Below are 15,282 nucleotides of genomic sequence, written 5' to 3' on the forward strand. Positions count from 1 at the left end.
ACACGCCTCTTGAGCAAACAAGCCCAAAGAACTATATGACCAGCTCTGCTACTGATTTCCTAAGTAACATGCATGCTTTTTAGCCTGACATACCTCCATTTAAGAAAGCTACGCTTGATATCCAATTCCCCTGTAATAGGGTCAATCAGTGGGTGGAAGATGGGCGACTCAAACACCAAATCCTGCACCAACAAGAAAGAGAAAAGGGCAAAGTAACTACGTGCCAGTGCTTTTAACAACAAGCACAAAAGAAACCAAGAAAACCATTACCAAAATGTAAACCAAGAATGGAACACGCCACTGAATTAGAGAATGCTTTATCAATACCAGTGAAACACAGCATGGCATATGAAACTTAGCTTGCTGTGCGAAAATTCCTCTGAACAAAAAATTCTTTTTAGTATTGTGCTTTCTAGCAAAACAAACTCCGTACACCTGAAGTGAAAATGCACACATGTTTACTCACTGAAATTCAATAAAGCGTAATTTGTACATGGATCAACACAAAGTTCAATAAAAATTGCGATTATGCCAATAGTAAGGTATCATACAATTCAAAACACAATTTAAAAAACATACTGTTTACATATATCTGCTAATTAGAGCACGAAAGTGCAACACTGAAACATGAGTTGATAAGGTGTAAAAACCAGGGTGTCGGAACGAAATGTTTTTCGTTCTAGTTTTAGTTTCGCTCCACTGAAGAAAGTTCCGTTCTAGTTCTGCTCCTTAACAACAAAAAAAAAAAAAAAAAAAAATTAATGCATAACAGTTCTTAATGGTTTTGGTTCGCATGCAAAAATTTTCGAAGCAAGTTAACAATAAAAATATAGTATTTATTTTTCTCAACTAGCGAATTATGAATTCTGAGATCATGCTCAGTGCCTTGAGTCAAGGCACTGAGCATGATCTCAGAAGCAGCACGTCATTGTGTACTCGCTAAAATGCGAGACAGCTGTTCCGATTAAACGAACATAAATGAACGATAATACTTTGTACATTGTATGTTGTACCCACAGAAAACGAAACAATAAGCTCTTCAGCGTGCAAGCCCTGGGCTTTACTATGATGCCGATCTACTAGTGCACCAAGCAGTAGGCTTAGATTAGTGGAGCGCCCGACCGGCTATCGCTCACACTATCCCTGCACGAGATATGCACTTATGCAGACTCCTAAGATACACGATAATTCTGATGTTGCCTGACGACAGTTGTTTCGGATTGCAGACATTCCCCTTGAGCCCAAAATCAATCAAAAATATTTCGGTTTCACTCCGAAAAAAATAACAAACAATGTTTTGGTTACATTTTTGTTCCAGTCAAAAATATTGTTTAGTTTTTCATTCTTGTTTTCGTTCCGTTCCGACACACTGGTAAAAACATAACTAGCATTCCTCTAAATTGTTACATTTTAAACTACATGAGAAAGTTCACACAATTGTGGCACCTGAACTGCAAGATTTTGACAGATTTCATCCTTGAGAACTTCTAGACCAACTTTACAAATAGTTTCACCTAACCAAATGCAAGGCGTCACATGCAAGTGCAGTGGATTGCTGTTAATTCATCACTTATTCTGACTTTTCTCCAAATGTAACACAGTTGCATTTAGTGGAAGGTGTCCAAGCTTTTTAAGTAAGGTTGAGCCTTCCCTATAAAAAGAAAAGAAAGAAAACGAGCCCGAATATATTTTTGTTTCCTAATTTGGCTTTAACTGAAAAGGGTAATTGAAAGCAAATTTACCAGATAGCTAAGACAGCGATTAGCTTGCAGCTGCGAGCCTCAATGTGCTCTAGTGAAGGGAGCCTGTCAAGACTGTGCATCAGCCTGTTACCCAAGCAGTCTTCACTTTTTGTCTCTTCTTTGTGTACATTTTGCCTGACTGCAAGAAAAACTAAGAGAGGAGGGTGTACACAGAGGGGTTCAAGGAGCGTGACCCAAGTTATTGCAGTATTTACATTGCGACCACTGTAGTGGATGGAGTGGGCAAGTTCACTGATAATATTGTAGGCTTGTATCTATCTAGTCAATATTTTCTATATATAATGGTTCATGGTGATAGTCCATGATGAAGTGCGTGTGCGAATAAGAAATAAATCCCAGTGTTCGGGTTGATGCCATGGCCTTTTCGTCACATTAAGCCAACAGGATCAACCTCAGCAGCACCATGAGTACATCCAAAAAAAGGTGACCAACATTCCGAAGTACACTGGAGCAGAAGATGACGTTCCTGTGGGCAAATGGCTACGCTTCTTTGACAGCTAGGTGACAACCATAAAGTTTCTCACTATAACACCTAGAGGGAAATCTGGCGCCACCGTCTATGGGAGTTTCTTAAGGGGGCACCGTGCAGTCATGGGAATGATGGTATATGTGTCTGTGAGGCTCGTGTTGGCTGGTGTTGTAAGAGGCTTCGTCTAAAACGTGGATATGGCTACACAAATAACGCATTCTCAAAGTAAAATCTTCATAACATGTTTCCATTCACACATATTACATCTTTACTCACCTACAATGCATGACCAAGCGAAGAAAAGCAAGAACAGACGACAAAATGTTTCAAAGCGAGCGCGAACCGTGTCATCTGTCCTCCAACTTTACCGGCCCGCTGACACTTTTTACGTAACATATAATCGTACACGCAATAACAAGTTCTCATAGTTAAACAAAACATGCTTTTGCATAATAATAAAACCAAAACAACTTTTGACGTGCTGTTTTAGTAGAAAATGACTCATTGTGACAGACTGAACGGTGCTTGCCAAGCACGTCTTCAAGGTGTCCTGTCTCTCCGAGAACGATGCCAATCCGAAGTCACAATATACTGGCATTCCCATGCATACCACAGCGCAGCAGCGCCAGACTTCCCTCTAGATAATGTAGTGAGAAACTCTATGGTGACAACCACAGGATGGCTGAAGCGAAACAAGTTAACCCACTTCAGTGATCACCTGGAAGGTGAGGCCTTCTGCTGGTATTTGACCGTGATTTTCGACACCAACAAATCATGGGAAAACATCAAAGAAAGCATGCTCGAACAATTCGCTGCACCCTTTGAGGATCCATTCTGCCAGTTCATACATTGTCGCCTGAAGAGAGGTCAACCAACCAAGCAGTATTATGAAGAGAACGCACAATTCGGCTGCCTTGCTGACTTGAAAGACAGCAACATCATTTCAGGCTTGACTGACAGTGTGCCTCCATTAATGGAGAAACATCTTGCTGCGAAGACATTTTCAACACCAGCAAAGTGGCTTGCCAGTGCAATAGAAGCAGAGTTGTCTTTGCAACGTGCCGACATTCACCGTTTAGCAAGGTGGGCAATGGCATGGTGTGATCCTGTCGCAAAGCAACAAGACTCAGCGAGACTGCCACGTGTGCCCCCCAGTGAGTGCTGAAACTGCGCTTCAGCTGGACTGAGATAACAGCTTGACTGGCACAACGAATGCCCTCACTGTGAAAGCATTTCATCCCTTGCCGTCAACCAGGGAACGAGAAGAGCGATCCAAACCTATGTTGATACGGTTTGATGCCTTGATGCCCTTGTGAAAGGGAATAGTGTGAGCATGACTTTAGATACAGGAGCTACTACATGTATTACCTTCATCAACGAGACTGTGTTCAAAGCTCTAAAACTGCAATTATTCAAATATTCATGCATCACTGTCCAACAAGTCACTTCATCAACAAAAACATTGGGTCGCGTACAAATGGAACTCCAAAGAGGAAAATTAAGAAAGACAGTCCATGCACATGTACTGCAAGGCATGAAAACACAACTGTTACTTGGCCTGGACAACGCATGCTTTTTCAACCTCTCATTGAGCCTCAACTCCATGACTTTATATCAAGGCAACAATATTATCCAATCCACTCTGATATATGAAAGCAAGTCTTTAGCGTTGACGTTTCTTCATTGCAAAGTGTTGACATGACACAGCTTGAGGAGCCTCAACAAGTAGCATTGAAGGATGCTCTTCGGAAGGATGAAGACATTTTTCTTCAAAATTCCAAATGAACTTCAGGTGCATCATGAGTGAGCAACACCGCATTACACTGACCAATAATGTTCCCTTTCACCAACCGCCATATCTATGCTCCCAGGCCGACAAAGCGGACATGGCAAGACATGTTGACTGTCCTCTCAAACGAGGTGTACCACGACCATCTTTCGCACCTTACACTGCACCTGTCATTGTAACGAAAAAAAAAAGGTGAAGGCCATACTTATTTGTGCATCGATTACCGCAACCTTAATGCCATTACACTACCAGACTATCAGTCTATGCCATGCATAGGTGATGTGCTGTATACCATATTTCCAACATGTAAGCCGAATTTTTTTTCCCAAATTTTTCGTTAGAACGGTGCAACTTATATACTTCTTTTTCTTGGAAAAAACTGCTGTCAAATCAGATTGGATGCTATGGCCCCACGAAGCACGTTGAGTTGACCTCCTCTGGCAGTTGCTATGGGTTGTGTGCGTGCTATGGAGGTACCAGGTTCTTCTCGTGATCGAGTTGCCGAGCACCTTGCGAGAAGGACAGAGCAGCAACACAAGTGGCGGTAGGCTGACCGCGAGTGGACCAACTCCGAAGTTGTTGCATCTACAGATCGCTTTCAAGAGACAGCGCACGCCACTGCGCAAACTACGCAGTTGCTACCAGAGTACAAGCCACCCTCCTCGCTCCTGCGCTGCCTTCCGTTTTCCTCCCTTGAGTGCAATTCAGCTCACCGTCACACGCTTTCACTCGCACATACCACATACGGCACACGGGGACGATGTTATCGTCCTTGGACTTCATACGGAACATCGCAGTGACCACGACAGCAGAAATGCTCCTGAAGTGTCCATATCATTGCTAGTGCGCATGAGACATGTTCACGAAGTGAAACGTCATTGTACATTTTTTTTAATTGCTTACCAAATTAACAGGTGCATCTTATACACCAATGCAACTTTTACACATTTTTTTTTTTAAACTACCATTTTGAGGGGGTGCGACTTATACAAAGGTGCAACTTATAGACCGAAAAATACGGTAACTTGGGTGTCTCACGATACTTTTCAACTTTAGATATTACACACACATTTCCGGAGAATGCAAGTCACTTGCAAGTTTTATTGGAGGCCCTAAAGATAGCAAATGTTAAGCTGAAACTCAAGAAGTGTCATTTTGCTCAGAATTTTATTGACTATCTTGGGCACAGAGCTCCTCAAGGCACTGTGACACCCGAAAGAGCAACATTGAAGCAGTGTTGTGGTTTCCAGAACTGAAATGTCAGAAAGAACTGCAAATATTTCTACGAACCATCAATGTCTACCGGCAGTACATTCCCCATTTTAGCAATATTGTTTATCCTGTTACGAGAATGCTATGCAAGGATATTCAGTGAGAATGGGATGTTCAATGTGAAAAGGCTTTTAATGAAATGAAGAAACAGCTAACCAAAGAGCTAATACTGATAATATTCAATGCCGACAAACCATGCATCGTTTACTGCGATGCCTCAAATGTATGCATCGGAGCTGTGCTGAAACAACCAATGAAGGAAACGAACGCCCCGTGGCTTATTATTCAAGGAAATTGCTGAAGCACAAACAGAATTGTGCAATAACAGAGCTCGAATGCTTGGCCATAACTGATGCTGTCAGCAAGTGGCGCTGCTACCTGCATGGAAAGCCTTTTATTGCCATAATCGACCATGCTGCCTTACAGTGGCTTCAGAACATAAAAAATACACAGAGGCATGTAAAGCTATCTATGTACGAGGTCAACACCTGACATCAGAAAGGCAGCGATAACATCAAAGCAGATATGTTTTCTCAGTCCTGTCATCCAACTTCCTTCCATACCAGAGCTTCAAGACCACCGGCATGACCGCCCACATTGCAAACATACAATCCAAAATGGCCTGACCATTGTCAGCAGAAAGGGAATTGATAAAGTATATGTCCCTCATGCCCTCCCATTGGAACTTCTCAAGAAAGCCCACTGCCAGTTTGGTCATGTTGGGGTGAAGAAAACCTTGCGAATACTTTCACCACAGTATTACTGGCCAGAAATGATCAGTGATGTTTCTAAATATGCCCCATCATTGCAATACATGCCAGAGATGCAAGAAACCAAAAAGCAAGTGATTTGGGTCACTGAGTCTCTGCCACCCGCAGAACAACCTTTCAATCGGTGGCTTTGCGGGATACGGCTGGTCAAAGAAGTTCATTCACTTGGCAACAGATCACGCCACACATTATGTGTGGGCATTTGCTAATAAATTTGAGACATCTGATGCCTACATAGCATGCCTGAAAAACATCTTAGCTGCTAGAAAGCCAAAGATTTCTCTCTGACCGTGGACCAGGATTCACTACAGGCAAATTCAAACAGTTCTTGAAACACAACATTCATCAGCTCTTCACATCATCTCAGCATCCACAGTGCAACAGCATGAACTAACGCACAAATAAGACTATAATGACTCAACTCAAATGCAAAATCAATGAAGAGCCTTGCAAAGCATGGATTCAACATATTTCGGAGGTCATTCACAAATGCAACAGGACTCCACACGAAGTGACAAGATATACACCTTATTTCTGATGTATGGAATACCTTCTTATCCACCACTGCTAAACAGCGAGTTGGAAAATGTGGAAGAGGCAAGGAAGGCTGCAGTTCGTAGTTCCCTTGCATACCACAAAAAGAGCAAGGTCATATAAGACAAAAAGTTTCTAGCAAGTGATCATCAAGTTGGTGACTTGGTGCTCTATGAGACACTGTGGCATCCAAACCAAAGAAAACTATGTGCAGTGATGGAAGGACCTTACAAAATATTTCGCAAAGTGTCCACAGTGAATTACGACATTGAGCAAACTGTGATACCGCTATACAGAATTACCAACATAGAGCATGTCAGCAAATTGTGCAGGTATTATTGTCCCAGCCAAGTGACCTTTTCTCTGGGGGGAGCGGGGAAAGCTGTGATGGTTCACAGTCATTCAACATGACCGTGAATGAGGAAGATGAAGTGTATGCACGACTAAGAAATAACACCCAGTGTTCTGGTTGACAACACACCTTTTTCGTCGCATTTATAATTCGCTAGAGCTCTGTACTTGCATAATGTTACAAATAAAGTCTAATTCTTTTTGTATTTTTGAATATCAAATGAATTCACTCTTAATTCCTGCGCAGTTAACATCGCTGTAAGGCATTGTGTTTGTTAGACTACTTATTTAAAACTTTGTTATTTGATGTATTGGGTGCAACTACAGTGAAGAGCAGGATTTCCATTTATACAGCACGTTTCAGCATCAACAAAATTAGTGAACTAGATGTTAATGGCAATAAAAGGAAATGTTAAGGCTCGAGATGAAGAATTTTACAACGACCTGTCACATGACCTGACAACAACGGCATGATAATGATGACAATGGGAATGTGCCAATGACAGCATAATGTAAAGGATGAACATTTGGACAAGTATCGAAAACACAGTTTTGAGCTCTTCTACCACAGTAAAAATAGTACCGTATTTACTCAAATCTAGGCCGATGTTTTTTTTTTTCGAGAAAACAATGTGTGAAAGTGGGGGGGTTGGCTGAGATTCAAGTACCATAATTTGACTGCTAAAGGCCCGGCTGCAGTAGCGGCATGACGGCTCGCCATGCACTGACCTCAGGCTGCCGCGTGCAGGTGAGGAGAGGAGACGGTGGACGAGAGAGTAGACGGCGGTACTTTTCTTATGTAGGGAATTTAGCCAGCAAGGGTGGATTGTGTCATGTGATTACTGCACCGGCGATTGCCATGCACTTTGACACCCCCTTCTCCCTTCCTCCCACGTGGCGGGGGCACGGAGTTGGCAGTTTTCTGAAAGCGATCGTTCAGTGCAGTCGTGTTGGTTGAGTTTTGGAAGTGTTGCGCCTTAACCACGTGCTTGCGAAACGTCTGCGCCACCTGTGCTTGAGAAGCGATGGCACCAACCAAGTGGTGGCACTACAGTACGGCCTTTAAGCGAAAGGTCGTTTTGCATGCGAAGAAGACTTCGAACCTGCAAGCGCAGCGCGAGTTCAGCGTGCACGAAAAGAATGTGCGACGATGGCGCAAACAACGGACTGAACTGTTCAGCTGTGCAGCAGCCCACTTGGCACTCACTGGACCAAAAACGGGCCAACACCATGAGGTGGGAGAAGTTGTTGCCGATTTTATCCCGGAACAAAGGGAAGCGGGAATACCTGTGACGACAGAGATTATCCAGGCGAAAGCCAGGGAAGTTGCCAACGTGAAGGGTGTCGCACGAGCCAATCTTAAAGCAAGCAGGGGCTGGGCAACGCGCTTTATGGAATGGTTCGGGTTCAGCCTGAGACGACGGATCTCCATGTGTCAGAAGCTGCCCGCTGACTTCGAGAAGAAGCTTGTTAAGTTTCAGTGCTACGTGATAGACAAACGGCGAGAAAACAGCTACCAACTGCGGCAAATTGCAAACACCGACCGGACCACAGTGTTCTTCAACATGCCAATGGCACACACCATGAACAAAAAGGGTGTGAAGGAAGTCAAACTTAAGACGACGGGTTACGAAAAGCAGCAAACGGCAGTAATGTTGTGCTGCACCGCCGATGGACAAAAACTTCCCCCATGCATAATATTCAAGCCCAACACTCTACCAGCGGGCGAAAAGTTCCCCAGAAATGTTGTTGTGCGTGTTCACGACAAAGGTTGGATGTCCAGCGGCTTGATGGAGGACTGGGTGAAAACGGTTTGGGAAGTCCGTCCAGGGGCCGTGTTGTGCAAGCAGTCACTTCTAGTCCTCGATTCCTACCACAGCCATCTGACTTACAAGTGAAGACTATGCTTTCTCGTGCTGGAACAGACATCGCCATAATCCCTTGTGGCATGACTAGCCAACTCCAACCGCTTGACGTCACCATTAATAAGCCCTTTAAAGATAGGCTTCGCAAGCACTATACCGACTGGCTTACGTCGGAAGAACATCAGCTCACCCCAACCGGGCGCATCAAGCGTGCTTCGCTTGGCCAGCTGGCGAACTGGATCACCACGGCGTGGAATCAAATTCCAGATGAAACAATCTTTAGAGCTTTCAAAAAGTGTTGTATTTCAAACGCGATGGACAGAAGCGAGGATGATGCCCTCTGGGATGAACTCAGCAACAAAGAGGACAGCAATGTTGCGGACAATGATGATGACGACGACGACGACGAATAAGCTTTATACGTACGTGCCTACGGAGTGTGCGCTTACGCAATAAAAATGCTGGGTTTTCTGCCGATAAAACAGAGTTTTTTCCTTCGGCCTACATTCGAGCTAAGTTGTTTTTTTTTTTCTGGCTTCAGACTTTGGGGAGGTCGGCTTAGAATCGGAGTCGGCCTAGATTCGAGTAAATACGGTACTCATTATCGCATCTAAACCAGTCTCTTGATTCAGTAAGGCATAAGGATGCCATTAGTTCAGCACAATGTAAGCTGGCATCATTTTATTGACTTGCCATTTTTGTTTCTTTTACCTTGGCTTCAGCCATACAGAACACTTTACGTGCAAACAAATTCAGACGGACAGCAAATCCTCTGAGGATAAGCCTGCACAAATGTCATAGTCTTTTGCTAGTTGGTTTCACTGACAGTCATACTTTTTAACTTGCATACCAACACTTCAAAGACTAGTCTTAAAAAACAACTTTTCAGAAGATCTTTATTCAAAATGTGTATGACTATGTATCTCTTTTGAAGAACTGATTAAGACAAAAATGTGAGTCCCCCTACCGGGCAGTCTCCATCGGGGTAGTTTTCCGGGATACGGAGAGTGAACCGAAAGACACCACCCTGATAGAGGCCTTGTCGGATAAATAACACTCCAAACCACACTGCAGCAAATGAGAAAATGAAAAAGAGAAAACATGAATATATAAAAACGCAACTGCAAATGTTTAAAAAGAAAGATATACCTGGCTGCCTTTAGTCTTAACACTTGTCAAATGTACAGGCATGGCTACTGCTAGTGGGAACACGTCAAAGAAGGGGAAAAGGGGCAACAGCCAGAACAGATAGTACACGCGAGGTGTACAAACAACACAGTTTGCCCTATGAGTGGGCTCTCAGGTTCGTTGATCTTAAAGGGCCCAACACCAGGCCACATAGCAAATTTTGGTTACACGCTGGAAGTTGTTACGTGCTCTCTTGGGAGCGTTCTACTGCAAGAATTTTTTGCATCAATTCATTAATAGCAGAGACAGAAATATATGAAGTGCCGCAAACCCATGATGTCAAGAGGCGAGTGTCACTGCCAACATAGACACTCTCTTCATTTGGCCCATCAAGCCTCCGCAAGCGAAATTCCTTCCCTGCGTTCTCCCATACCAGGGCTGGAGTATCTGTGATGAATACATCACGGGCCCCACCCTCTCTCTCTCTCTCTCTCTTGCAGTTTTGCTGAGTGGTGCACTTCTGGTGAAGGTCTCACACACAAACTGTTGCATTTCTCTCGTTCCGCACATAGGACGATTATGCGCACTCTGCACAAGAACTGATTAGCGGTATAAGTAAGTGTCACAATCACGAGCACTGAGGCAGGCATAAGAGGATGAAAGAGCACGATCGCAGTGCTTCAACAAGGTATAAAATGACAGTTTCATTCTCTGTGCAAGCAACTGCATGACATGGGTACAAGCAGACGAAACAGAAGTGCACCTCTCTTGCTACTGTACAAAGTAAAACAAAAACACGCAGACATTCAGTTTGTATGTTTTATTATTTCTCTAAACATTAATTTGTCTATTGAAGCAACAGATTAACCAAATAACTGATGTTGCCTTGAATAATTCTTGAAGACACATATGAATATGAGCGATGTCAGCAATGTCATGTACGTAGGCGCACTTGAGCGATAGACATGGACTCTCTCGCTGGGAGCGTAGTGCCTGTGAGGAGAAGGGCAAACTGCATTTGGCTTGAAATTCAAGCTCTTTCCGCAGCACTTAGGTATGTATTAGACATGTAGTAGTAGTAGGTAGCAGACACAATTGTTAATGTGCATTGTATGCACTGCGCTTGTCATCTTGAAATGGCCAGACCTGGTAAGGGGCCCTTTAAAGGATCCCTGAAGCAGTTTAGACATATTTGGTAGATGCATAGGATACAGCTACAATACAACATTTGCACCACAATTTAGGTTAAGCGTATTATATTAAGACAGCTACAAACGATTACAAGTTACCCTCCTCCCTAGTAATGCTTTTTCTTCTCAACTCGTTTGCCGAGAGATTGAGGCTAAGCTCCACCTTCACTGGCTCTGTGTCATGATCTGACGTCGTGTCATCTATTTCTGGTGTCTTGGAGCCAGTGCGCAAAGCCTCTTCAACCTCTTCGCTAGCTGCCTGGCCGTCAATCCCCAGCGAGAGCTATTTAAGCAGCGTGCGTTGCAAGCGTTCTGTCGCAGCACCGAGTGTGTCCAGTGTTCCGCAGGCAAGCTGGGTGTTTTGACGGATGGGCGGAGACGTAAACTAAAGCCCCTCCATACTGCTACCACTAGACGAAGGGGCTTTAGCATAAACATGAGCGGCATGCATGGTGCAGCCATCTGGTGGTACAAAACTTCACCAGCCAGACATGGAGCTAATGCTGCTGTAACCAAGTGTAAAACACTTTAAACATTTAAAAAGACAACGTGTTCACAATTACATTGCTGCCGAAAATTTACACCAGCAGCAAAGCAGAATACACTTGGTTACCGCTATAGTAACTCTGTGCTTGTCTCGTGGAGCTCTGTGCCACCAGGTGGCTGTACCCTGAAGGGCGCTGACATTTGTGCCTCCATCCATCTGGCAAAACGCCCAGTCTGCCTGAATTTACCAGAATACCAGACATGCTAAACTCTCTATTGTGGTAGTAATCCTCCTGCGTGAAGTGACGGCCGCAAACACATAGATACTGGCGCCGATCATATACCGACAGCCCTTTTGCATCACTATGTTTGCAGCCCACAATGCAACAAGGGCGATTCATGGTACTCACGAAAAGAAACCGCGAGGCTAACACTGACCGCACAGCTCATGCCAACACAGAGCACATTGTAACACAAGCAGACAACACTTGCTGTGTGCAGGAAGTGCTTGAGTGTAGTGATAAACTGTTGTTGTGTGTTTTGTTCTCTTTCTGTTTCTTTTTTATAGAAACAAATTAACCAACATCTTAGCTATTATGTACAACATCTGTTCACCATAAATTTAGAAAACCATCGATGAAACTATCTGGGTAGCCATTCGGATAGCTCACCTAACTGGCGTCTCATGCGCCAACTATGCAGATTGTACCGGGGCAGCTGAAAACTTGGGGGAGCGGCGGCGCCACTGTGATAGGTAGTGATGCAGATTTTTAAAACCTTATAATAAATTACAGACTGTATGCGGAGCGCTTAAATGTGCTACTTAATGATCACAAGGACCTACCCTAACGACTCAATATGTTTGTACAAAATTGTCAAAATAATTTCAGGGTCCATTGAAATGAGGTCCCTGGACCTCTAAACCTTAAAAAAAAATTTCTGGCAAGCATCAGAACACCCAAAATAATTTATTATAATAGGTTTTCCACAGCCAGTTCTGGTTTCGCTTGCCAAAAGGCTACTCTTTTGTGACGTCATGAAGCAGATTGTGGTCACGTGGGAGAAGGACATTGCAATGCTTTGACACTCACTCCGGCTTGCTCAGTCACCTCCTATGCTGCTACTTGTTGTAAGGGCCAATGTAGCCGCATAGCAGAGGACCGAGCGAGCCAGTGCAAATATCAAAACTTCGCTATGTTCCGGTCCCAGGTGACTACCTTCTAAGCGATCAAGGCAGAAAGCTGGGCTAGTTGCTGTGTCATCAATGTGTGTGTGCATGCACCACCGAAATGTATATATGTACTTTCGCTCGCAGTAAAACCTCAGTTGATGTTTAGCGCTCGTCCTGTTGTCTTCTCTGTCTGTGTCCCTGTTATTTTGCGCTAGTTTTTTGAATAATGACTACCTTCTGCATCACGACATCACAACACAGTAGAAGTAAAACCAAATCTGGCTGTAGAAGAGCTATCATATTAAATCATTTGGGGTTCCCTCAGGCTTCCTAGAATTTGTCCTGGGGATTAAAGGTCCAAGACCTTCATTTAACACAAAAACTGAAAAGTGGAAAATATCATGCCGATACTCGGAGAAGAACGACACTGAAGCTTAAAGAATGCAAAGTAATATAACAATTTCTGTGAACAGAGGCTTGCAAAATGTGCTTTTTACGTTGCTACATATTGCAGCTTGATAACAATATTTTTGCACTTTGTCTCAGTTAAGGTTTTTTTCTGTGTGAAACAAAGACATATGTGGGAAAAGTAGTCTCGGTTCCATTGTGTGGAAGGGTTCTTCTGCCCAATATAAAAATTTTAGTTCAAATAAAAAATATCTGGGACCTCTTTTGCGACTGTCCTTATCTGAACACACCCAGCTGACTCCTCCGCTGTACTGGCATCATCGCGCTTTCCCCAATAGGCTGGTGAATCGGTAATATTGTAATATTGTAATAATACCCCATACCTCCACCACTTCTCAGGAACTTCTTTATTCTCAAAGATCCTGCGCCACGACGACAAAGCAGCCGTGGCACTGATGATGATATGTACAGATATGATGATGATATAAGTCTATGATGATATGTACTGATGAGGAAGATGCAATCCAAATATTGTGCTCACAATATAAACTGGGAGCATCTCAGATAGCAGGTGTAATTAGAGAGCAGTGCCAGAAGTAGTTTCCCCAGCCCAGCCTTAAAGAGCTCGTTGTGCACGCTCTCGCGTGTTGCTACCTTAACATACTGTAGGAAAAATACGGATACAGGAGCCCTGAAAACCCAAGCACAATTCATTTCGTGGCTCAGAAGAGGAAAAAAAGACACAATCTGAGTCATATTTCCTTACTATCACAATAAAAGCGAGCTCTAAATTCAATATGAATGTAAATTCGATTTTATTATTACAACAGATCATAAGGATGATTGTACAGGCTTGTAAAAATAGGCTCAAATCTTTAGTTTAAAATAAAGGAATGCAACATGTTTTCACAGTATCATATTTATCAATCCTGCGAGGGCATTCTGTGAAATTTAAATGAAAATCGGCGGATAATTTTTTTAGATGCCCTTAAAATTGGCGAATTCTCACTACTTCTGCAATTTTGGTATTTTCGAGATTTTATTGCGAAATAATTACATAATGTAGCTGCACATCTTTTGAGTTAACTTGCAAAAAAGCTGTTTGAAGATTTGTCAAACTTTTTCGGCTTTATCGTCTTAGTAAAAGTAGCCTCACAAAGCTACTGATTTCGGAGTCGGTGAGAGGCGCTCTGCTCAAAAAGCAAACTTTGGAAATTTTTCCAAAAGAGCATACTGTGGGCGGCATGAGTTTCCAGTTTCCTTGGGCCAGTAGTTTTATTAGTAAAAATTACCCAAAAACTTTTGGTGGTGTACAATGTTTTAGTTTTGGAGTCGCAGGTATTTAAACTTGCAAAATCTGCAAGTCGCAAGAATGCTCTTCTCCACCTTTGGTAAATTAATCTTTTTTTTTTTAAATCCGCACTGCGTCTCACAAAACAAAAGTTAATTCCTTTCTAGAGAGGACATTCACCCAGCTCATATCAAATTCTTGCTGTAAACAAAATATAGTCAGTACCCCCCAACTATATCTTTATCTGAACAAACCCTGGAGACGAGTGCTTCGAGTACATTATAAGTAATTGCTAGAAAAGCCTCTCCGTTATACCTAAGAAACACAAGGCCCACCAGTTTGAAATGTGTGCTATGCGCTCCAGCACAAAGATGGCATATTTACCAAGCAAAAGAAGACGCTCCTCTGCTGCAATGAAATACTGCTTAACAACTACATGAAGACTTAGCAACATAAGTTAAAAAAAAAAAGGGGGGTTTTATGTGCCAAAACCACTTTCTGATTATGAGGCACACCGAAGTGGAGGACTACGGGAATTTCAACCACCTGGGGTTCTTTAACGTACACCTAAATCTAAGTACACTGGTGTTTTCGCATTTCGCCCACATCGAAATGCAGCCGCCGTGGCCGGGATTCGCAACATTAGTTAATGTGATATATGCACTTTCTGACACTTACCAAATGCTGAGCTGGCCGATGGCATCACGTACACTCCAGATAATTGCTGTTTCATCAGCATCAAGCTAGAAGTGCAAAAGAAAGGAAAGAAAGCAAAGCAAGAATGCTCTCTCATAG

General features: G+C 43.2%; 1 protein-coding gene across 3 annotated transcripts in view; it reads right to left on the reverse strand.

Annotated features, from left to right (window-relative positions):
* The window catches only part of peo (ubiquitin E2 variant domain-containing protein pendolino), a 45,047-nt gene that overhangs the window by 16,988 nt on the left and 12,777 nt on the right, over positions 1–15,282 (reverse strand). For all 3 annotated transcript variants that reach the window (XM_055061588.2, XM_050191559.3, XM_055061587.2), the window contains exons 4-6: positions 15,166–15,230; positions 9,781–9,881; positions 94–182 (exon numbers count right to left, since the gene is read on the reverse strand). In XM_055061588.2, coding sequence (XP_054917563.1) covers positions 94–182; positions 9,781–9,881; positions 15,166–15,230 — 255 coding nt within the window. The remainder of the gene's footprint in view (positions 1–93; positions 183–9,780; positions 9,882–15,165; positions 15,231–15,282) is intronic.

Source organism: Dermacentor andersoni, chromosome 1 (genome assembly GCF_023375885.2).
Source record: "Dermacentor andersoni chromosome 1, qqDerAnde1_hic_scaffold, whole genome shotgun sequence".
Classification (NCBI taxonomy): Eukaryota; Metazoa; Arthropoda; class Arachnida; order Ixodida; family Ixodidae; genus Dermacentor; species Dermacentor andersoni.